We start from the raw sequence: 25,420 nt of genomic DNA on the forward strand, positions 1-25,420 counted from the left end.
GACCCCCCCCTGGGATATCTGCGCAGTGCACCGGTAAGACGATAAGCGGCATTTTGCTTTTGCTCTTTCAGTTCCTCCCAGTAACCTTTACACCCATCCTGTGCTCAGTGCTGCGTATACTGGCGGTCTTCACCCTGCACTATTTCCTAGGCCATGCTGGGAGTTGTAGTATCACAACAGCAGGAGAGTCGCAGGCTATGGCCCCCCCTGGTCTGTAGTAGAACTTGGCTTTTTCCTGATAACATGCCGATGGGCCCTGCAGAGCCCCCCCGGGGGGGCACGTATTGTAAAGTCCAATTACTTGTAGCTGATCTGTAACTGAGGTGTAATGTTTAACCGGATCTCTGACCCCCTCCCTCGGAGTTGTCAGGACCAGGGAGGGGGTCAGATTCCACACGGAGACCTCAAAATCACAGCTCGTCTCCTGGACAGTGAGATCTATCAGTTAACCGTTTTACACCGGCCAGTGAGGTGGACCAGAAAGGGTTACCTCCAGCATGGCGGCGGCGTGGACCCTGGTGACCACTTATCAGGTGGGCGAAAGTTACCCCGGGACAGAGGAGGCCGCGCGTGACGCTGTGGTTTAGGCGACATGTTGAAGGGAGGAAACTTTTTGTAGTTCATTGTTTACCTTTTTTATTTTTTACACAGCAGCCATGTTGTACAGTGTCCATAGTCGCCCTGCAATAGGCGAACCGCGACTAAAGGTTGGGGGAACGCCCACAAATGGATTTTGTCAATAACCACGTTGTATTTTTTTTTTTAGCATGTGATTAGTGTTGAGCGAACTTCTGTTTTAAGTTCGGCGTCTAAAGTTCGGCTTCCGGTTAGCGGAGAATCCCGATATGGATTCCGAATTCCGTTGTGGTCCGTGGTAGCGGAATCAATAATCGGCCATTATTGATTCCGTTACCACGGACCACAACGGAATTCGCAATCCATATCGTGATTCTCCGCTAACCGGAAGCCGAACTTTAGACGCCGAACTTAAAACAGAAGTTCGCTCAACACTACATGTGATTCCATATGATCTCACAATGTGTCTTCCCTGGGTACGTGAGGTTATGGCGTGCGCATATTTGTCCTGGCCTTAGGGCAATGCGTGCGATAATAACCACTAGTGCCCAAACGTCCTGCCCTGCGGTAATACACGTATGGCGGAGAAAATGCTGTGTGACATATATGACGGTACCCTATGTCTACTTACTACTATCAAGCTTGCATCGCAATATATCACGTGCAATAAGTCAGTCTAAGGCCTCATGCACATGACCGTATGTATTTTGCAGTCCGCAAAAAATACGGATCACATCCATGTGCATTCCGTATTTTGCGGAACAGAACAGCTGACCCCTAATAGAACAGTCTTATCCTTGTCCGTAATGCGAACAATAATAGGACATGTTCTGTTTTTTTTTGTGGAACGGGAATACGGACATGTGGAAACAGAATGCACACGGAGTAACTTCAGTTTTTTTTGCGGACCCATTGAAATGAATGGTTCCGTATATGGTCCGCAGAAAAAAAGGAACAGAGACAAAATGAAAATATGTGCCATGTTCACACAGCCTGTACACCTCGGGGAAGCCCTACATGTATCCGCTGTGGAATCTGCAGCAGATATCTGAGGTTGACCCTTGGATTTCTTAAGTGGTTTTCCCTGCGGATTTAGCCTCATTTATGAGACAAATCTGCATGTGGCCACCGTGGCCATGAACTGACCTGATCGTCGACCCACGGCGCAGATTCCATTTACACCAGTGAAACGGCTATGTCTGGCAACAAAATCCCCATCAGTAAATACAGCGTGAACGCGCCTCAGGGTACATGCACACGGCGGGTTTCCATGAGAATTTCACTGCATTTCCGCACCAAAATCCGCACGTGTTACTGGCTGATTTGGTTGCGGAATTTGACACGGATTTGCCCGAGATGTAAGCCTTGCCTCCTTTTACACGTTTAAAAAAAAAAAAAAAAAGAATGTTCTAGAGGGAAGAGCCTTGATAAATATGACATTTGGCGTTTCCCTTGAGGAATATGGCGCAAGAACTGAGGTACATCGTGTTGTCTCTGCCGCAGTTCGCCACCATTTTTCGTATATATATATATATATATATATATCTGACTGGCGTAATTACATTGATAAATTCACCTCAAATGTACGATACGATGTGTGCTGTTCGTATTTAAATTTTTTGTGGCCCCCATAGAAACGAATGTGTCCATGGATTGGACGCGGACTGAAAATATGATTGTGTGCATGAGGCCTAAGGTGTTCACTTCTGTATAAATAAAGCTTATTGAAACGATGAGCTGATGAGCTGTTGCTGGGACCTCCCCAGGGCAGCACCGCAACTAAAGACAACATATCATACATAAACTAATAGAACATAAAATGGAGGCGTTGCCCATGGCAACCGAGCGATCTCCTCACTGCAGTAGAAAACTGAACGCTAGAATCTGATTGGTTGTTATGGGCAACTGCACTGACTTTGTACATGAGGCCTATCTTTCTTCTCTCAATAAACTTTATTTATACGAAACTAGAGGGCAACTTGTCGGCATCAAAGGAGTTGGTTGTACTTATTTGAGTCGACTTTGTCCCTGAGGTTTCGTAAAGCGGCATTTTTCACAACAAAAGTTGGTGATGTCGCCCCAGTTATGGATATTCAGACAGAAAACGACTCCCATCATACACCCCTATTATACTCATTATTTCGCTGTCTGGTCACCGCACCTCCACTAATTTTAGAATTGCATTTTCTGGAGCCATGGTTCCTGGGTCATCTGGCAGCCGGGTTACGTAAAAAAGTCGCAGGGCGTGAGCGCCTCCGGGGAGGAGTCTGGCTAATTTTATCTTTACAGATACTGGTACGACAGCATGGCTAAATTGGGCTGCACTGGTGCGGTGAGGGTTAACAGAAAGTTCTTGGCGTGCCACTGCCTTGTCGCCTCACCTCAGGCGGTCGTGAACTTACCTGTAAAAAATTTTTTATAAAGTGATTCAGTATCTCTTATGCAACTACAACTCCCAGCGTGTGCTGCAGGCCACTGGCGCAGAGGAAGATGTGAGTTTTCTGGATTGAAAATTTCAGCAACTTTCTGACTTTATTGTGCGACTTGCACCATTTGCATATACGGATAACGGATAAAACCGTTACAGGCCTATCGGTCTGTATGGTAAGCGCTATGCTCATTCCTTAAGGGTCTGTTCAAACCTAGCAGTTGTGATGTGGTTTTTGATGCAGTTGTGGTTATTAAAGGTGAAACCAGTAAAAATTGTGTCCGCATGGAAAATCGTATTAAAACCGCCATCATAGTTTTTTTTCCAATGTGGTTTTAGGGTTCAGATGCACATGACCGTATCTGTGATGCAGTCTGTGTGTGGTGCACATTCTTTTTGCAGACCCATTGACTTCAATGGGTCCATGGTCCGTATTGTACAAAAATAATCTATCTTTTTTCAGATTCGGAAAGCCCACGGATAATCCATCCAAAAGTACAGAACATGTCCTATACTTGGCCGCAAAATGCGGACCATTGACCTGATGAAGTAAAAAAAAGTTGCAGACCACAAAATACATATGGTTGTATACATGAGGCGTTAACCCCACCTCAACTGCTACGTGAACCCTCTGGTCCGATTTTACGCGCTTCGAACTGACACCCTGCTCTGCCATAGTGGCCACCATTTTCCGAAATCATGCGGCCATGTGGTGACCAGAATTTATCTACCCAGTCTTAAAGGGGTTCTCCAGAACTGGGAACCCAAGTTGACATGACAGGGCAGGGTACAAAAATATTTATATTTTTTTTAAGTTTCACCTATTACAGGCACTCCGAGTCCATTGGAGCTCCCTTCCCTGCCACTTCCAGTCACCGCTGGACAATCAATGGCCTCAACTGTGACATGTTCAGGCATGGCAGGTGACCACCACTGATTGGCCAGTAGCGGTGATGTGCATGTAGATAGCCTGTCACAAGCGGAGGAGAAGGGAGCTCGGCTCTGGACCCAGAGTATCTGTGACAGGTAAAATGTTGGTTTTAACTTTTGCACTTTTTCAGCTCAATGGAGTTTACTGTTCTCCGAGGACCCCTTTAAGCTATATATACTATAATCATAAGCCCCTCTTCCACTTGTCTGCAGAGAGTCGCCCTCCTCATTTATGTGGCTGGCATTCCTCCTACGATCCAGTCCTACTATGGTCCTTTTACACTGGGCGTTGATCGGGAATGAACATTTTGCCAATAATTGCCGCTTTTATATATGGCTCTGACCACCTGATGAGCGATCGATCGCTTATCCTATGATATTACTTTTTATCCGCCATAATTTCATCAACAAAACATGAGCCTTTGTAAACGGGGTGTGCTGGCAACAAATGAAAAGTGTATAAGGAAGAATGATCGCATTAGCGATCATTTATCCCCATTCTAATGATTGCTGATCAGCATGTTGTATCTTTGATTTAGCGCTCAGAGGATCTGCCCGTGTAAAAGGGCCCTAAACCTATCTACCTGCAGGAGGCAGTGAGGTTAATGCAGAGACCTAGAGACCTTTGTTGGTGCCCATCAAGCCCTGACCACCGATGGACACTCCCTTTAAATAACCTTTTCCGCTGTGTGTTTATTTTTCGTTTTCTCTTTTGTCACTTCTTTTGCGTTTCTCTTGAAAGTAAAGTGCAGGGCTCCATCACCAATCCAGCATAAAACTTCCTGGAAGATGACAAAAGTAAGAACCTAAACATGTTTACAAGTGGGGTGTCCACCTGAAATGCGTAGGTCTTGCTTATGTTTTTACTTTTGTCATCTTCCATGATTTAATAAAGGAAGTTTTGCGCTGGAACCTTGCACTTTACATTCTGGACTCTAGCAGGTAGCGCGCCCTGCATTTGGTCCATGCACCTGGAGATGTGGAGAAGGTCATTTTAAAACAGAAAGTGATACCTCATAACATTTTTGCATTTCTCTTACAGATGGAGTGACAATGCAAAGTACAGATGAGCAAGGACCAGAGCAGGAAACCGTCAGCTGGCAGACAGCTGTGAAGTCTACGTGCAGAGGAACAGGAGAGACAGAAGGCAGAGGCCTCGGATATGAGACAGCCATGGAGTCAGACTCTGATTTACTGGAGAACTTGCGGCTGCCTACCTTGGAAATGCTGAGTAATAAAATCATAAATCCTGGGACACAGGCCAGTCTGTCTCCCTGCCATGAAGAACTGTGTCAAGGATCACATGACACATCATCGTCTAATGATGACACAGCAGAAATACATGTCGCCACCTCACCTGGTGAACTGGAGGCATCTCCTGCTGTGGTGGAGACCACTCCCGAGGAGAGACCTCTAGACAGTGAAATGAAACACCATAAAGAGGAAAATAAGACTCCCTTTGAGACATCTAGTGATGATACGGATGAATGGGAGACCGCCAGCGAAAAGAGTGTTGCGCTAGAACCTGAGCCGTATGATAAAGAGAAGGTTGGAGATGCTGAATCCTGTGGTCAAGAGAAGCACAATGAGGATGCCGGACATCATGGTCAAAAAAATATCTTGGAGGACGCTGGGCTTCATGATCTGGAAATAGTCGCTGAGGATGCTGGGCATCATAGTCTGGAAAACATCTTGGAGGACGCTGGGCTTCATGGTCAGAAAACAGTCACTGAGGATGCTGGTCTTCATGGTCAGAAAACAGTCAGTGAGGACGCTGGTCTTCATGGTCAGGAAGCGGTCAGTGAGGACGCTGGTCTTCATGGTCAGGAAGCGGTCAGTGAGGACGCTGGTCTTCATGGTCAGGAAGCGGTCAGTGAGGACGCTGGTCTTCATGGTCAGGAAGCGGTCAGTGAGGACGCTGGTCTTCATGGTCAGGAAGCGGTCAGTGAGGACGCTGGTCTTCATGGTCAGGAAGCGGTCAGTGAGGACGCTGGTCTTCATGGTCAGGAAGCGGTCAGTGAGGACGCTGGTCTTCATGGTCAGGAAGCGGTCAGTGAGGACGCTGGTCTTCATGGTCAGGAAGCGGTCAGTGAGGACGCTGGTCTTCATGGTCAGGAAGCGGTCAGTGAGGACGCTGGTCTTCATGGTCAGGAAGCGGTCAGTGAGGACGATGGGCTTCATGGTCATGAAACAGTCAGTGAGGACGATGGGCTTCAGGGTCATGAAACAGTCAGTGAGGACGATGAGCTTCAGGGTCATGAAACAGTCAGTGAGGAAGATGAGCTTCAGGGTCATGAAACAGTCAGTGAGGAAGATGAGCTTCAAGGTCATGAAACAGTCAGTGAGGACGATGAGCTTCATGGTCATGAAACGGTCAGTGAGGACGATGGGCTTCATAGTCATGCCATAGTGAGTGAGGATGCTGGAATTCATGGTCATGAGACAGATAGTAAGGATCCAGGGATTCATGGTCATAAGGCAGTGAGTGAGAGCTCAGGTTTTCTTGGTCAGGAGAAACACAGAAAGATTAATGAGGCTCAACAGGAAGAAATTGGGAAAGATGCTGAAATTCATGGACTGGAAACAGTGAATGAGGATGCTAAACCTCATGGTTATGAGACAGTCAGTGAAGATTCTGGATCTCATGGTTATGAGAAAGTGAGTGAAGATGCTGAACCTCATGGTTATGAGGCAGTTAGTGAAGATGCTGGACCTCGTGGTTATGAGGCAGTTAGTGAAGTTGCTGGACCTTGTGGTTATGAGGCAGTCAGTGAAGTTGCTGGACCTCGTGGTTATGAGGCAGTCAGTGAAGATGCTGGACCTCGTGGTTATGAGGCAGTCAGTGAAGATGCTGGACCTCGTGGTTATGAGGCAGTCAGTGAAGATGCTGGACCTCATGATTATGAGGCAGTCAGTGAAGATGCTGGACCTCATGATTATGAGGCAGTCAGTGAAGATGCTGGACCTCATGATTATGAGGCAGTCAGTGAAGATGCTGGACCTCATGATTATGAGGCAGTCAGTGAAGATGCTGGACCTCATGATTATGAGGCAGTCAGTGAAGATGCTGAGCCTTATGATCATGAGACAGTCAGTGAAGATGCAGGGTCTTATGATCATGAGACAGTCAGTGAAGACATTAGGCAGTATGATCATGAGACAGTCAGTGAAGACGCTGGGCAGTATGATCATGAGACAGTCAGTGAGGATGCAGGGCAGTATGGTCAGAAGACACTTAGTCATGAGATGTTCAGTGAGGATGCTGGTCCTCCTGGTCTGGATACAGTAATTGAGGAGGGTGAGCCTCATGGTCATGACGCAGTCAATGAGGAGGCTGGATCTCATGGACAGGAGACAGACAGTGAGAAGGCTGGGGCTTATGGTCAGGATACAATTAATGAGCCGGCTGGTGAAGAGATAGTCATTGAGGAGGCTGGGCCTCAAGAACAGGAGACTGTAAATGAGGTAGATGAGCTTCATGGTCCAAAGTCAGTCACTGAGGAGACTATGCTTTTTGCTTTACAGATATCCAGTAAAGGGGCTGGCCCTTTTAGTCATGGCAACAAGACGACAGATAACAGGGAGGTCACACTTCATAGTCAGGACACATCTAATGATGATATAGAGTCTTATGGTCAGGAGACTGTCAATGAGGAGGCTAAGGCTTGTGAACAGGAGATGGTCCATGAGGAAACTGGGTCTTTTATTCTTGAACCAGTCCATGACTTGACTAGGTATCCTCATGAGGACACAGTCAGTGGGTTAGTAGCTGGTGACATGACTAGGCCTCATGGTCTTAATGCAGAAGGAGAGCTACAGGGCAATAAGACACTCTTTGGGATTGACAGTGAGGAGTTTGATGAAGACTGTAAGACTGCTGTTCCTGAGCAGGCACTGAATGATGAAACCACCGATGATAAAAAAGGGACCTTAAATACAGAGCAACCATACGAAAATAGATTGATAAAAAGTGCAGAAATACTAGAGACTGATGAACTTGACCGCCATGAGACAGTTTGTCAAGCAACACTCAATGTCTGTGGCGAGAGAGATTCTGATGAGCCTTGCGATATCTACGTAGAAGCCATCAATGAAGAAGTCCTGAATGTCTGTAAAGAGTCCTTTCATGAAGAGACACAGTTTGTCTATATGGAGAAAGACCATGAAGAAAAACAGGATATCTACAAAGGGATGGAAGGTCATGAGATGCAAGGCATCTATATTAAGGCTGTTGAAGAAAATGCTTTACAGGGTATACCTGACCCTGAGGATACAGAAGCTGGAGATGCCAGCATGATAGACATGAAGGAAGTCGTGAGTGAGGACAGAATCATCACTAAACAGTCTAGTGAAGAAAGTGAAATGGCCAAAAAACTAGTTCAGATGAAAACTAATGAGGGCTTTGTAGGATCTTCAAGAGTCCTTGATGAAAATGCCCCCTTTGAAGATGAGCAGGATTATTATGTTTTTCAAACAGAGATGGGATTTAACAGAAGCATCCAACTAACTGAGGATCTAGAGCTCGCCTATGTAGAATTTGAGAGGCTTGAAGACAAGCTACATAGTATTAAGAATCTAGTAGGGACTGGTGAAGGACTTTCTGAAGATAATCCTAATGTATTGGACCAAGACACAGTGCATGAGCTGCAGTATACACAAGTTACTACTGATGACAAATCATATATGGACTGTACAATGAGTATCGAAACTCAACTGGATGTTCATAGTCCACGACTGATGGAAGAGAAGAGGCAAGATACTCAAAATGAACCTTCTGAAAGTCTGTGGCTTGGATACAACGCAGAGCTCAATATCCAAGAGGTGTCTTCTGATGTCCAAGAAATCAGTGAACCATGTTTGCACCTATCAGTAGTACATGCAGAACAAACCAGTGACTCAAAAGATGATTCAAGCCTCCAGCATCCGAGGTTAAGTGATCCAGAACCGGTTCCAGAAGAGGAAATGACCATGTTGGACACTCATGGTAAACTAAGTTTCTCACACGTGGATCATCATGCTCAAGAAGTTCCTCCGGATGAGCCTGACCACTATAAACTAGAATTTTTTCCTGTCCGATTAAAGGACATTGGGATTTTATCAGACGATATAGTCCGATCTAGTTCAAAAAGTAAAGCTCATGAATTGTTACAAAAGAGTATAGAGTCAAAATGTATAAACAGACAAGAAACCATGCAAGAACCTTTCAGAGAGTCATGCTACCAAGAAAGTACTTTGAGTGATGTTCATCCTGTGATTGGCTCTGGCCAAGACTCAGTGACCTCTAGTTCAGAAACTGCAAAAACTACAGATACAAATTTGGAAAATGTCAAACTCGTAAGAAGGCAGCGGAGTAACACAGATCCTTGCTTGATTCTTGACCAAGAAGAAAAGCCACAAGCCAGCTCCAGTACTGGAGGTTTATCGAGGGGTCGATTGAGAAGTCTGACTCCTCCTTGTGACAAATTTACCTCTTCTTATAGCCCTACTTCAGCTGAAATTCTCACGCAATCCACAACCTCTGTCTTGTTTCCAATGCAGGATCAAAACAAAACTAAACATGGGACAACAGATACAAGATCAGCAAAGCAAAATACGTTCTATCCTACGCAAATATTTAACCCCATGCTTCTGCTAAGTGATATGCAAGAAGAGTCTGGGTTCTACCAGAAAGAGAACTTTAAACAAGGCGACATGGATAATACAAGTCAAGGGACCTTCCAGTCAGCACCTATAGATAATCAGGTCCTTTTTCGCAACAAGAACACCAAAAACATTGTTGTAGAATCCAAATATTCCCTTAAATCTACTGAGGGACCATCTGATACAAAACCAATGATGGCTCCATCAGTGGCCCCTGTGTGGCTTCCTCCTCAACCCACTCGATACGTAGGAAATTCTGGTGGGGTAAGTGAAATTAGATCTATGAAACCGTCAGAGAATCCCCTGGTGAGACGGCCCACCATAAGGCATAAAAAGAGCAACGTTGGAGCTAAACCAACTGCTAAGAGGTTCAGTAACCCAAACCTTCCTGCCATTCCTCAGAGAGATTATCCAACGGGACCAGGAATAAGTCAGTTACCAAGGATCCAACCAGTTAATATCAACAAAGTCCAAATTTCCTCCAAAAATAAACCTTTACCTCACCAGCAAACTATTTCAGAAGAGTCTGATCAATCAAGAAGTTTACCTTCCATGGAAACAGTAAGAGGTAGGTGGCAGGGTAATATTATTATATCTCGAAAACTTTTAAACATTGATAGTGATATGATGGGTTGACAAGGTGTATCACATTCTGACCTTTTTTGTAGTCTAGTGTCCTCTCTTGGTGGTGATTGCGAATTGATCAAGGAATAAATTACAACTACTAATTGAAGACAGTGGAGACCAGTGTTCTACAGGCTTATGCACAAAACCATATATAAAAAAATAGGGTACCATGACATGGCATCACTGAAGTTTTGTATGGTGTTCGATAACTGCTTTATATGGACTGTGCCTAAAAAACTCACAAAATACTGCATCACACAATGGTATGGCAACCACCATAGGAAATATAAGAAGCATATTATCCATTAAGAGCACATGGATCTGGTAGGGATCTGTACCCTGGTCAAATGCATTAGGGTCACACAGCTGTTTGCAGAACCGTTGCAGTCTCTGGTTTTATTGACAAGGCCATTTTTTAATGGTCTGTGAATAATGGCTGTCAAAAAATAGGACCGACAGCCCCCATACGATTAATTCCAGGGGGGCGTTTAAAAACAGACCATTTCAACCCTTTTTTTTACCGTGAATGTAGCCTTGGGCTTTAAACCATTTTTCAAATCCAAGCCGTGTCTCGTCCTTACAAAAGATTTGCCCGGTTTCATGTGACCATACTACTTGGACCTCTCACGGTTCATCTGAACAAAACTTTGGTCAACATAGGGTTCTATGGTGATAGGGACTGATAGAGAGGGGGTTGCTGGTACCATAATGCAGACATTAAACTAGGTCCTATTACGGCCATCTTAAAGGGGTTTTTCAGGACTTTAATATTGGTGACCTATCCTCAGGATAGGTCATCAATATCAGATCGGGGGGGGTGCCAGCTCAGTCTTCCCTTAATTGTTTACCTGCTCTTCGTCGACATCGCAGCGGTGAGCAGGTGTAATTACAAGCATTCACTTCTATAGGACGGCTCCTTCCTATAGGCTATTCGTCAGGCTGCCCCTGTACAAGCATGGCAAGTACAGGAGAAGACCAGCAATTAGTGGTAATCCATATGCAGATCCCACGGCCAGGTCGCTATGGGACTCGTTATCATTTAAAATCCATCTGTTTTCTAGTTCTCTTTTTGGGAAAACGTAGGATGCCACCACAGGTTTGGGCTTTTCAATGCACTTTTTGAAACCCAAATAAGGTGTTGATCATAAAACAGGTGAAGGTATTAAGGGCAGACAGAACTTCTCCATGTTTTTTTTAATCCATTCCTGATTTAGGTTTCAAAAACTGCATAAAAAAAACTGAAATTGGAGGCACCCTATGTGAGAACTGATATGGTCCCCTTTACAGCTTCTGCTGAGGTTGTTGTCCAGCCTAGGACTTAATTTTAGTGGACACATTTTTAAGGTTCTTTGATGATGATGCCTAATTATACGGTCATCCTAATTATACCCCAGAAAAGGTCCCTGCCCACCTCAGAAGATGGGTGCTAGCCTAATGACGGAACATTGCTGAGATAATTAACATCTCCAGGTCACAAGACCTCAAATACAAGTTAGTCCACTTTGAAGTCATTCTGTAGCATTCAGCTATGTTTATGTAGGAGTCCCTGGGCAGGTCTGTCACATGTCACAAGCTGCAAGATGATAATTGTGCCTGAGCCGAGCGCCATGTTCGGAACTGGGGGGAAGCCTCAGAGCTTCGCTAAGACCCTATGTCATTGGTCGCCAGTCTGGACTCTGTGGACAGTCCCTTTTTGATAAATTGCGTACATCTCATCCACACGCTGCAGGAAATGTCCACAATAGAATCTGCAGATAATTGGTCTTGCAGTGTGAATTTTATATTCGCAGAAGGTCAGGTTAGGCTGCGGATTTCACACTTTGCGATGCAGAGGGCGACATCGGCAGGAAATCTGCATGCAATTCCTGAAGACTGTGGTGCAGATTTGTTGCAAGCCATGGCGAATTCTCAGCAAAATCCATCATGTGGGGCTGAGCCTTTAACGTGTTTTGTCATGTGCCACGTGGCATTGGCCGTGTATGTGGCAGGCGCAGCACTATGAAGTGCCTTTTGCTCTGTGGCATTAGAAGAATTTTCATATCTCTGACTTTTCATCTAACTAGACTGTCTATTACTCTGTGATTCCTCTAGCGCCATTCTATGATAACAGTAGGTTTAAAGAGCACATCAAATGCTTGAAATAACTTCTTTATTAACTTCAACTTTTCTTCATATAACACTGCCGCCTCCGCAGCAGATAGTCTATGTACATAGAAAGTGTTGGAAAGGTATCACAAAATGGCGGTATGCATAAGATGGTGGTTCAACTGTTCAATCTGGTCATTCAACATAGAAATAGTGGATATATTTCTCTCTTCAGTATCTGTACTCTCACTTTAAGTTATTTAAGCACTTTATGATCTCTCTGAGAGGTATATCTGAGGTCTAACTAATAGTTCACTTGCTGAATTTGGTCGCAATTTGCAGTATGCAGTTAGCAGTAACTATTTGCAGATTGGTTGAGTATGATCTGGTATGGTTGTATGCAGTTTGGATTGCAATATGGAATTTGAATGATTGCAATTGTGAACTTTGTGGTTTTCAATTGAATTTGTGGTTTGCAATTGGTGGAACTGTAAGTAAACACACATATAACTGGTTCAGTATACAGTTCTAATCACTATATTAACAGTACGAACATTTATATACCAGTTTTAAATACCTATTTTGGCCTCTCTGCTTCCATAAAACACAGCTCTTAGTGGAGTGAATGTCTGTTCAGCTTCTCTCTCTGGTGAATATTGATTCCAGCAGCTCCTGCTAGGGGAATTTCCCACACAGGCTGTGTGTGAGGCTGGCTGTGATTGGTCAAAACTCTTGCTGTGTGTGAGGCTGGCTGTGATTGGTCTTGACTCCTGCCCAGAAACAACAGTTTAACTCTATGCTTTCTGTTGTTTCTGCTGTATCATTTAAGCTTGCCTTACATTATACGCTGCCTGTCCCAAAAAAAGGTCGCCACCTGGATTTAACTAAGGAAATAGTTATGAGCCTCCTATTGGATAATTACTGCATGGGCGATTATCTTTCAGCTGGCAACAAGTTATTTAACCCCAACTGGTGCAATGAGTTGCTTCTCATTTCTTAAACAACCATGTCGAAAGACACATCTCGTGGTCGTGGAAAAGATGTTAGTCTGTTTGAGAAGGGTCAAATCATTGGCATCAAGCAGAGAAAACATCTAAGGAGATTGCAGAAACGATTAAAATTGGGTTAAGAACTTTCCAACGCATTATTAACAGGAAGGATAGTGGGGACCCATCGTATTCAAGGAAGAAATTTGGCGGGGAAAAAATCCTGAATGATTGTGATCGGTGATCACTTAAACGTTTGGTGAAATCAAATCGAAGAAAAACAACAGTAGAACTCAGGGCTATGTTTAATAGTGAAAGTAAGAGCATTTCCACACGCACAATGCAAAGGGAACTCAAGGGAATGGGACTGAACAGCTGTGTAGCCGTAAGAAAACCACTAATCAGTGAGGCAAACCAGAAAAAAAGGCTTCAATTTGCTAAGGAGCATAAAGATTGGACTCTGGAGCAATGGAAGAAGGTGATGTGGTCTGATGAGTCCAGATTTACCCTGTTCCAGAGTGATGGGCGCATCAGGGTAAGAAGAGAGGCAGATGAAGTGATGCCCCCATCATGCCTAGTGCCTACTGTACAAGCCTGTGGGGGCAATGCTATGATCTGGGATTGCTGAAGTTGGTCAGGTCTAGGTTCAGGAACAGTATGTGCTCCAAGAATGAGGTCAGCGACCACCTGAACATACTGAAGGACCAGGTTATTCCATCAATGGATTTTTTTCTTCTCTGATGGCACGGGCATATTCCAAGATGACAATGCCAGGATTCATCGGGCTCAAATTGTGAAAGAGTGGTTCAGGGAGCATGAGACATCATTGTCACACATGGCTTGGCCACCACAGAGTCCAGACCTTTACCCCGTGGAGAATCTTTGGGATGTGCTGGAGAAGGCTTTGCGCAGCAGTCAGACTCTACCATCATCCATGCAAGATCTTGGTGAAAAATAAATGCAAAACTGGATGGAAATAAATATTGTGACATTGCAGAAGCTTATCGAAACAACAATGCCACAGCGAGTGCGTGCCGGAATCAAAGCTAAAGGCGGTCCAACGAAATATTTTTGGTGGCGACTCTTTTTTTGGCCGACAGTGTATAATGAAGGCATATTATCTTTTCTGCTTCTGTGAACACAATATATAACAGTTATATGACATCTAAACATGAAGTCACAGTGAATAACTCTACTTTTATCTTTAACACATAAACCAAGGAACTGTATTAAGGCTATTGGCAGGTCTGGCTGTATACACATATCATCTATACTAGGAACCTAGGACAGGTCTTAGCTGGCTACAGTGCACTGAGCAGAGTAAATGTGTGGCCAGCCGCGTACGCTTTACCTTTTGCTTTTTGTCTGCACTCTTATTAAATACATTAAAACCTGTAATTAATCAGATCCGCTATTGGAAGGGGCGAGCGGAAACTACAGCCTCTTTCTAGGCCAGTGACGTCACGTTTATCAGGCACATGGCCTTTGCACATCTCAGTCCCATTCAAGTGAATGCAGTACCACGCACGGCCACTATACCATGTATGGCGCTATCCTGAGGATAGATCCTAAATATCAAACTTCTGTAAAATTCCTTTAATCTGGAGGAAATTGCATATTAATAAAGGATTTGTGGTGAATGGCTGGCCTTGTGGAGAGGTCAGAGAAGATTGTAACCATACACAGACACATGTTCTATTTCTTCACAGAGGATGGATATCCCGCGGTGAAAGAGAAGACTTCCAATAGTCCAGAGGCCGTACTACTGAGGTAAGTCCATGAGCTGAGCCCAACATAATGGTCAATTGAAGGGATTAAGCAGGAGCCATGTTTGGGCTGAATCCCACTATAGTCTGCTAGCATCAAATGTTTACGTACAGTATGTACACAGTGACTGCTCCAGCAGAATAGTGAGTGCAGCTCTGGAGTATAATACAGGATGTAACTCAGGATCAGTACAGGATAAGTAATGTATGTACACAGTGACTGCTCCAGCAGAATAGTGAGTGCAGCTCTGGAGTATAATACAGGATGTAACTCAGGATCAGTACAGGATAAGTAATGTATGTACACAGTGACTGCTCCAGCAGAATAGTGAGTGCAGCTCTGGAGTATAATACAGGATGTAACTCAGGATCAGTACAGGATAAGTAATGTATCTACACAGTGACTGCACCAGCAGAATAGTGAGTGCAGCTCTGGAGGATAATGCAGGATGTAACTCAGGATCAGTACAGGATAAGTAATGTATGTACACAGTGACTCCACCAGCAGAATAGTGAACGCAGCTCTGGAGTATAATACAGGATGTAACTCAGGATCAGTACAGGATAAGTAATGTATGTACACAGTGACTGCACCAGCAGAATAGTGAACGCAGCTCTGGAGTATAATACAGGATGTAACTCAGGATCAGTACAGGATAAGTAATGTATGTACACAGTGACTCCACCAGCAGAATAGTGAGTGCAGCTCTGGAGTATAATACAGGATGTAACTCAGGATCAGTACAGGATAAGTAATGTATGTACACAGTGACTGCACCAGCAGAATAGTGAGCGCAGCTCTGGAGTATAATACAGGATGTCATTTAAGCTGATGCCTGAATATATTTCCCCTATCAAATTGATGATTTTATGAAGAGAAGTGAGGGCACGTAGCTTATTGATTGTCTGGACGGCTTGTGACTGGGGTGAGTGTGGTCACTGTATATCTTCTTAATCTTGTGTCTTTTTATTCCAAGAGGGAGCCGCAGTAAGACCAAACCACCTTCCTCGGTTTCAATACAAAGTATCCACCGCCGTTACTCCACATTCATAAACTCTTGTAAGTTTTCCTCTTTCACCCTGCAAATGGAAAAGCTCCTGAATAAAGAACGTCTTCCAGTCTGTATGGCCCAGGCCTTCCATTCATGACCAATGTCACCAATGTCCCCCGCGCTGCAGGATAACGTCCACAGTGATTACCCCTCCGAACTATAAACTGTGTCTTAGGCTGTGTTCACTATCTGACTGCATGCAGCGCTATTTATTACGCCAAAGCCATGGGCACCTAGACAGATACTGACAGACCACATTAGCCAGCGGGAATCTCCCGGCACCACTGGCATCTCTCCTAGGATGGACCCAGCAGAGCACTGTAGCTTAGGGCATGTACCCCATGTGCCTCCCTATACATCTCTCCCTCTCATGTGCAGTACCTCCATTTAGCCAGGAGATGGCATTGTTGCACTCATGACTACTAATAATCCTCGTTTTTTGCAGCCAACCTTCTGTATCAGGAGTACAGTGATGTGGCTTTGAACCAGGAGATCCAAAGACAGAAACCAGGTGACTCCCCAGCGGAGGACAGCCAGCCCAGCTCTCCAAGAGTCCGGAGGAGGATCCTGTCATCCCAGGACTCCTACCTGCAGCGTCTGTCCATCTCCTCTGCTGACTCCCTGTGGCAGGACATTCCGAAAATCCGGGACAGTGTGACCTTCTTGTCAATGACCCGAGAGGAGCAGAAGCTGCAGGAGGTGAGGAGAAAATCCACAATAACTATGGACAGGAAAGACCAGCTGATACCCACGACTCATTCAGACAGGCACAATGACACACTGTTATGGGGGATCTGTGGATGACACTGTTATGGGGGATCTGTGGATGACACTGTTATGGGGGATCTGTGGATGACGCACTGTTATGGGGGATCTGTGGATGACGCACTGTTATGGGGGATCTGTGGATGACGCACTGTTATGGGGGATCTGAGGATGACGCACTGTTATGGGGGATCTGAGGATGACGCACTGTTATGGGGGATCTGTGGATGACGCACTGTTATGGGGGATCTGTGGATGACGCACTGTTATGGGGGATCTGTGGATGACGCACTGTTATGGGGGATCTGTGGATGACGCACTGTTATGGGGGATCTGTGGATGACGCACTGTTATGGGGGATCTGTGGATGACGCACTGTTATGGGGGATCTGTGGATGACGCACTGTTATGGGGGATCTGTGGATGACGCACTGTTATGGGGGATCTGTGGATGACGCACTGTTATGGGGGATCTGTGGATGACGCACTGTTATGGGGGATCTGTGGATGACGCACTGTTATGGGGGATCTGTGGATGACGCACTGTTATGGGGGATCTGTGGATGACGCACTGTTATGGGGGATCTGTGGATGACGCACTGTTATGGGGGATCTGTACAGTATGGTGTAGAATTTGACATATCTTAAGTGCCCTATCAACCGCTCCCGCTTTAAGGTACAGTCACATGGTGTGGCCATTTGTTAGCAAAGATGCGGCCACGATGTAGCCCTGTGATCCGCGCCACTATTCGAGTAACGCATTGCAAACTACTTTTCATTGTGCTTTGTTAATGGCTGCTTGATAAACCATAAAAGCTGCTGCATGGCTGCACCATGTGAACGCAGCCTAAGAGGCTGAAAACCCATTGTCGTCCTGCTCACACTGCGGAGAATTCTATGCACTGTATCGGTCTAGGAGAACCTCCACAGCTGTGGAGACTAGGATGGATTCTCAGTCTCTGGATTTAATTTCCATTCACTAACAGCAAACAGAGATCTTGAACACAGTGAAGAACTGACAGAGTTGTAGCACTATCCATTATACATTACTTACATAGAGCAGGAGACCCCTTTAACAGTTGCTGATGTCTCCCTGTCTTCAGGCTAAGTTTGAGCTCATCATGTCGGAGGCGCTGTACCTGCGCAGTCTGAACATCGCTGTGGATCATTTCCAGAGAAGCGCAGAACTCCAGGAGGTGCTAAGTGCTCAGGATCGACAGTGGCTCTTCTCCCGCCTGTCTGAGGTCCGGGACGCCAGCTCCGAGTGAGTATCCTCTCCTGCCAGCGTCTCTCCCCCATTTTTTCTATATGGGGTTTTATTTTACCATATTAAAAATGACTTTGAACGTGAAATATATATACTTTTTTAATTTCATTTTTTACACAATAAGAGAGAAAAATCATTTTAATAACCTAAAAGCTGCTGTTTGAACAGTATATAAAAAAGGCCCAAAACAACGTGGGTATTAAAGGGGTTCCCCAGTTTCAGAATTAATATTTTCTTTCATCTGCCCAGAATACCCAAGAGACTGCACATTTCTGCCCCATATAGCTTTTCATCTTTCCTTCCCCTGTTCTCAGCATCACTGCATCCTGGCTGGATGTTAACATTCATAACTTCCTGTTGTCATCTGTTTCCTGCTGGGTTTTCTAACCAATCCCAGCATGCTTTGCTCTGTAATGTTCTCAGGGGTTGCTCCCCTAGCTAACATGGAGAGGGGAGGTTGGGGGTGTAACTACAGTAGAGAGAACAGTGTGTAAGGAGGAGCAATTGCTGAGAAATATCACATAGCAGAGCATGCCGGGATTGGTTAGAAAAATCTGAGGAAGCTGATGGCAACAGGAAGTTCTGCATGTAAACATCAGGCCAATAGGCAGTGATGCCAAGAACAGGGGAAGGAAAGTGCAGTCATGAAAAAACAGGTATATGGGGCAGAAATGTGCAGTATCTGGGCAGAGGTAAACATTGTCAAAATGGAGAACCCCTTTAATATCGACCCAATTTTGGGTCTTTGTGACCAGAAAATGTCTCTGATTTTTGCACATGCTGGTTATATGGCAGTTTTTAGGTAATTAAATTTGTTTTCTATCTTTTATTGTGTTAAAAAAAATATTTCATGTTTAAAGTCATTTTTCAATAAAGTAAAATCCCTAAAATAAAAATTTTCTTTTTTTCTCTATTGTGCGACGGCTATTTCGACATATGACATGCCATGTTTTAGGGTCCCCGCCTCAGGGGTAGGACTTTGTATACGATTGGTTGCCATTTTTTGGTTTGTTTTTTATCTTTAATTTTTTTTATTTTTAAACCTTGTAGAGACTTAATTATTGAATAGTTTTTTGTTTTTTTTTGTATGACTTTTTCCATTGTACTTGGAGAAGCCGCTGTCCAGAGTCATGCTACATGTGACCTGTCCGTGGCGATCACATGATTGCTGGGACTAACGGAGGTAACGGTCACAGGATGTGGAGAACAGTCAAGCCTAGAGCAGTGTTGCCAGTTTCCATGCTTTATCGAGACCTCCGCTGTTTATTCTGAGCTTCGTGGCCCATTAATAGAATGCTAGAACAACAGTGAAGACTGACACACGAGCACAGCAGAAGGAAAGAGAAAAATGGGTTTATAGCAATGTACATTTTGGACATTCTGTGGACATATGGGTGACAGGCGCTGTAATCAGTGGTTGAGGGGTAAGTGCCCTTTAATTATACATGCATTTTTCTCTCAGTTTCCTCTTTGACCTGGAAGAAGAATTTGAGAGCAACATGTACAACTTCCAGGTGTGCGACGTGGTGATCAGCCATGAGCCCAACTTCCGCAGGGTCTACCTACCGTACGTCACCAATCAGAGCTACCAGGATCGGACCTTCCAAAGGCTGATGTAAGTCGCCCTGGCCTATCCACCTACAGGACATCCCTCACCGATACATTATAGAGGGACGGAGCACAACGCACAACCATAATGTCCCCCATCAGGGGGAGTGTTAAAATACTCACAACCCATATCACTTACTCGTCGGCACTTTAGCTGCTGTAAAAACTACAACTCCCAGCATGCACACTTTCTTGGCTGTTCTTGTAACTCTCACTGAAGTGAAAGGAGGATTCTGGGAGTTGTAGTTTCAGAACAGCCGGAGGTTGGTGCTCCCTGCTCAGTGCTGCCCTCTGTTGGTTGAGGCCCAAAGCTGCATCCAGCAGATTTCCGTCTATTTCCATAGACTTGTGTGAATAAGGCTTATACTTTCCAGTTTACATTCCTCGCCGTTTCCATCATCTCTGCTTTCTGTAAATGAATGGAAATATTCTTGTTTTACACCCGGAGGCTGATGTGCTTCACACAGCGGAGGGTTTGTCACAAAATGTATCGGGATTGTTTCGACTGGATACAATTGTAGCAAACTCTTAGGACGTAAACAAGAATGTTCCCGTTCACTGGTGGCAAGCAGAGATCTTGAAAATAGTGAGGAATTGAAACGCAAAGAAGTTGCTGAACCTTTCATTACAACTGAGCCCTGGGGGATGTATGGCGCTTGTATTGTGTGGAATAGATCTGGGTCTCGCCCTTCCCGGGATACCTGCGGCCATTGTCACTTGGACCGCAATGACTGATTCGTGTCTCCACGGCAGGAACGGTAACCCGCGTTTTCAGCAAGTTTTGGCCAAGTTGGAGAGTGACCCCGTATGCCAACGACTGAGCCTGAAATCGTTCCTCATCCTTCCCTTCCAGAGAATCACCCGGCTGCGGCTGCTCCTACAGGTACAGGGACTCTGCTCATCCGTTATATCCGATGGGGATTGTAGTTCTTAAAGTCAGACATGACATGTGTCAGTCCCGATACTCCCCGCCCCACAGAAACACCTACCTAACCTACCAGTAACGCCCACTTGGGGGGGGGGGGCATTGGCATAATAATTTTCTAAATATTTTCCTCCCTTTGGCTTCTTTTGCACATGAATTTGGTGTCTTTTCATGTCACATCTATTTACTTTGTGACAGTTTGTTTTTAGCTGCATTTTGTGTCATTTTTTTTTTACAAATAGTGTGTTTTACTACATGATTTTTTTTTTAATTTTTTTTTGCAAGCGATGTGTATGTACCCCCTCTGATTTAATTTCTTCTGTAGAAATGGGGGGGGGGGGGGGGGAGCCATAGCCGGACATGCTGCTTAAAAAATGCCATGAATCTAAAGACATGCACCTCAAGTTTAAAAAAAATATGAAAATAAAAAACACAAAAAACATGTGTGAAACCAGCCTTACGCCACATGAAAGATACAGATTGCGTCCGGGTGCGTTCGGTAAAACTCGCACCATTTCGTAAGCAAGTTCAGTCAGTTTTGTCTGCGATTGCGTTCAGTGTTTGTTTTTTCTGCATTCAACGCAATCCCTTTGGATCCGATTTTCACGCTCGTGAAAAAAAAACCTGAAGATTTACAAACAACATCTCCTAGCAACCGTCAGTAAAAAAAAAAACGCATCGCATCCGGATGTTAAGTGTTTTTCACTGAAGCCCCATTCACTTCTATGCGTGAAAAACGCAGAATGTAGAACATGCTGCGGTTCTCACGTGAAAAACGACGCTCATGTACACAGACCCATTGAAAGGAACGGGTCAGGATTCAGTGCGGGGTTGTCACGATACCAAAATTTTGATACCATAAGAAAGTATTGCGATACTCCATACCATGCGGAAAAAAATTAAACACCAAGAAAGCCGCGTGCATTCCGCATTTTATGGAACGGCGTTCACCGCAAAGGAGATATTTTTTAATATTTTAATAGTTTGGACTTTTCGGAGGTGGCGATTATGTATTCAATGTTTGCTTATTGTTTATAAATGCGATTACACAGCTGGGGCTCCTATCGGAGCTGCCACCAATGAGGAGGGCACCCTGTGGCCACTGCCACCAATGACTTTAATACTGGGGGGGGGTCGCACTGCGCCACCAATGTTTTTAATACTGGGGTTGGTGAAGGAGGGGCACATTGCGCCACCAATGAAGATAACTAACCTTTTAATACAAATACAGGCGGCGGGCGCCAGCTGCAGAATCGCATAGCTGGCACCCGGCCTCTATGACAAGGCTCTGCGATCCGTGCCAGTTAACCCCTCAGGTGCCTGAGGGGTTAACTGCCGTGGATCGCAGAGCCCTGTCATAGAGGCCGGTTATGCGATTCTGCAGCTGGCACCCGCCGCCTGTATTTGTATTAATGGATTAGCTATCTTCATTGGTGGCGCAGTGGCCACAGTCCCTCCCCTCTTTCTTGTCAATGGTGGCAGTGGCACACTGGGGAGGCAGGGAGGGAGAGAGAGACTGCTTCTCCACTGTGCTGCTGAGGAGAACATGGTGCGTGCTGAGAGCAGTGCGTGCCATGTTCTCTGATACTAGGCTGCGCAGTAGTGCAGCCTAGTATCAGGAAAAGGCAAATCCCGGTACCGAATCGATCTGGGTACAAAGTATTGACAGTTTGATCCCCGATGCAACCCTTTGGGTGCTGTGCGTTCACTTCACGGTTTGCACCCGCGTGGAAGGGGCCTTAGGGTTCACAAGTGACTGATTAGATGTGGATTTGCTGCCGTGGATTTTCATGCGAATCTGCAGCGTTGTAAAGTACCACAAAGTGCTTGAGTTTTAGCAATTCTCAGTCACAAAAGTAGAAACTGACGTGGTTCGGATTTTTAACTCCGCGGATTTCTCGCTTTCCAATGCAATGAATGAAACTGCGCCTAATCTCGCAGATTTTCTGCAACAAAATCTGCAGTGTGTGAACGCACCTTTTGGTGTATTTTTCCTGCTGGAGATCAGAAGCAGAAATGCTGCAGATTTTCTGTTACAGAATATCCACAGTGAATCAGTTACTTCTGAACCAAGTCTTAGGCTGGGTTCACACTTGAGCGTTTTACAGCGCGTTCAAACGCGCTGTAAAACGCTCAACACATGAAAACCAATGCTTCCCTATGGCCCTGGTTCTCACTTGAGCGTTTTACAGCGCGTTTGAACGCGCTGAAAAACGCCCTACGCTCAAACAAGTTCTTGAGCTTCTTTGGGGCGTTTTGACGCGCGTTTGTGGCCATAGGACACTGCAGTCAATCACACAAACGCGCGTTTACTATTGCAAAAAACGCGCATAAAAACGCGCGACAAAAACACGCGTTAAACTCGCATATCAAATACGCTCAGGTCTGAACCCAGCCTTAGGGTACCTGCACATGGTGCACATTTATGTAAAAAGCTGCACCAAAAGCGCCCCCACTCCCCCTCCCCCCGCGTTTTTCAGGGTTTTTTCGTGCAGATTTTCTGCAGCGAATCAGTCACTTGTGAACCGAGCCTTAACATGGCTGCACATAGTGTAGATCCACCTACATAAAATCCGCATCAAATTGCCCTAAAAAAATGCAAATAAGTTTGTGTTATTTATCTAGTTTTTAGCACATTTTTGTGCTTTTTTTCCAGTTTTTTTGGTGCACATTTTCTGCTGCAGAAAATTTGCAGCTAACCAGTCACTTGTGAGCCCAGCCTTGATGTGCATGAAAATTGGCACCAAAACTGCCCCAAAAAATGCAAATAAATCGGTGCAATTTATAGCGTTTTTTAATGTGTTTTTCGGCATGAATTTGATACTGATTTTCCGCACGTCTCATTCTTTCATTGAAATGGGTGAAATCGGCACAAGAAAAACGCAACAACAATTGACATGCTGCAGATTTCAAAATCAGCAACTTGGAAAAAAGCAAAGTGTGCACAAGAGACACGAAAATAGTAAAAAGAGTAAAAAAAACTGACGTAATCGGCATCTTGTGCAGGCACCCTTAAAGGGAACCTGTCACCTGGATTTTGGGTATAGACCTTAGGACATGGGTTGCTAGATGCCCACTAGCACCTCCGCAATACCCAGTCCCCATAGCTCTGTGTGCTTTTATTGTGTAAAAAAAACGATTTGATACATATGCAAATTAACATAAAAGAGTCATATCTTACTTGTGTGACCAGAGAAGAGTCATATTTTCAAGCTCTGACTCCTCTCGGGTTCATTTGCATATGTATCAAATCAGGTTTTTTTTCCACAATAAAAGCACACAGAGCTATGGGGACTGGGTATTGCGGAAGTGCTAGCGGCCATCTAGCAACTCATGTCCTCAGCTCTATACCCAAAATACAGGTGACAGGTTCCCTTTAAGGGGTTGTATTTCTATAGATGGCCTGTCGTCAGCATTTGGCAGGGATCCGTCACCCCACACCTCTGTTCATCAGCTGTTACTGGAACTACACAGCGCCACCCATTTGTAGTGGACGAAGCTGGTAACTGAGGTGCTTGTATTGAAGTGAATGGTTACCAGCTCCGTCCACTACATGATGGACAGACCTGTGTCGTTCAGCAGGGGGTGCGGGGCATGAGGCTCACACCAAACGGATATTGATGGTCTGTCCTGTGCACGGGTTATCAAGATTGAAATCCTCAACAAACCCCTTTATGTCCTGTGCCATCTAGTGGCTGTTCAGTGCCACTACATTGAGGGATTTAGATTTTCCTCATGTTCATCACTGTGCCCCTTCTGCCTTATGAATACACTTCCTCGCTAGGTCAAGATCTCTGCTTGCTGTAAATGTCTTGAAGTTGAGTGATGATAAGCAGAACAGATCTCTTATCTCGGCAGATAGCACCCAAGTATCAAACCCCGAGCTGTGTGCGCAGGAATAAGAGAGGGCTTCAGTCTCTGGGTGCAAACTACGAATGTGTCCATTCACTGACAGCAAACAAAGATCTTGAAAGTAACAGTAATACTAAACCTAATACTATAAGGGGGTCATTTATTATCCAGAAATACGCCTATATTTGGCGTATTTCTGGCGCAGATTGCAGCGCAAAGGTTACTGGGACGTTTCCCCGCTCACGCCACGTCTAAAAAAGCGGGCGTGGGAAAGGGAGGGGCGGAAGGCCCGTCTCATTCATCATTTTCTACACCTGTTTTAGGCGACCGCTCGGGAGCTGTCTTACCTTTAGATTGGCGCTGTATGTAGAGGCCGGCGCCTCTTCATAGCTTTGCCGGATCCACCGCCAGCTATAGGGGTTATTAAGATTGGCATCTAAAACGCCGGTCTTAATGAATGACCCCCTAAATATTTTAGAACATTTCGGAACTGTTTGTATTGCACTGATTTAACCCCTGATATCTCTCCTCATCTCCGCAGAATATTCTGAAGCGTTCTGCTCCGGGGTCTACCAAGGAGCTGCAAGCCACAGAGGCCCACAATGCGCTGGAGAAGGTGAGACGCTTGGATTCTCCGGACGATCCCATATAGGTGCACGGAGCGGTGATCCTTTATGTGCAGCGCGTTCTCGGAGGAGACTTCCGGCATCTCTGTTCTGATGATCGCTGGGGGGGTCTCAGCTGACAGCAGTGGGTTATGCTGTATCGCAGCTCACCAAACAGAGCGCCATACGTTGTATAGTGGCTGTGCTTGGTATTGCAGCTCAGTCCTATTCACTTGACATGTGACTGATAAACGTGACGTCGCACGGTCTAGTGCCGTTCAAACAGCGGATCGGTGGGGATGTTGGGC

General features: G+C 45.2%; 1 protein-coding gene across 1 annotated transcript in view; it reads left to right on the plus strand.

The window, feature by feature from the left end:
- Window positions 1–446: 446 nt before the first annotated feature.
- The window catches only part of LOC121006026, a 36,649-nt gene continuing 11,675 nt past the window's right edge, over window positions 447–25,420 (plus strand). Inside the window, exons 1-9 of the mRNA XM_040438911.1 lie at window positions 447–533; window positions 4,977–10,142; window positions 14,982–15,042; window positions 16,016–16,098; window positions 16,536–16,789; window positions 17,959–18,119; window positions 19,585–19,737; window positions 20,484–20,613; window positions 25,049–25,123. Coding sequence (XP_040294845.1) covers window positions 4,988–10,142; window positions 14,982–15,042; window positions 16,016–16,098; window positions 16,536–16,789; window positions 17,959–18,119; window positions 19,585–19,737; window positions 20,484–20,613; window positions 25,049–25,123 — 6,072 coding nt within the window. The 5' untranslated portion in view covers window positions 447–533; window positions 4,977–4,987. The remainder of the gene's footprint in view (window positions 534–4,976; window positions 10,143–14,981; window positions 15,043–16,015; window positions 16,099–16,535; window positions 16,790–17,958; window positions 18,120–19,584; window positions 19,738–20,483; window positions 20,614–25,048; window positions 25,124–25,420) is intronic.

The sequence above is a fragment of the Bufo bufo genome, chromosome 6, assembly GCF_905171765.1.
Source record: "Bufo bufo chromosome 6, aBufBuf1.1, whole genome shotgun sequence".
NCBI lineage: Eukaryota > Metazoa > Chordata > Amphibia > Anura > Bufonidae > Bufo > Bufo bufo.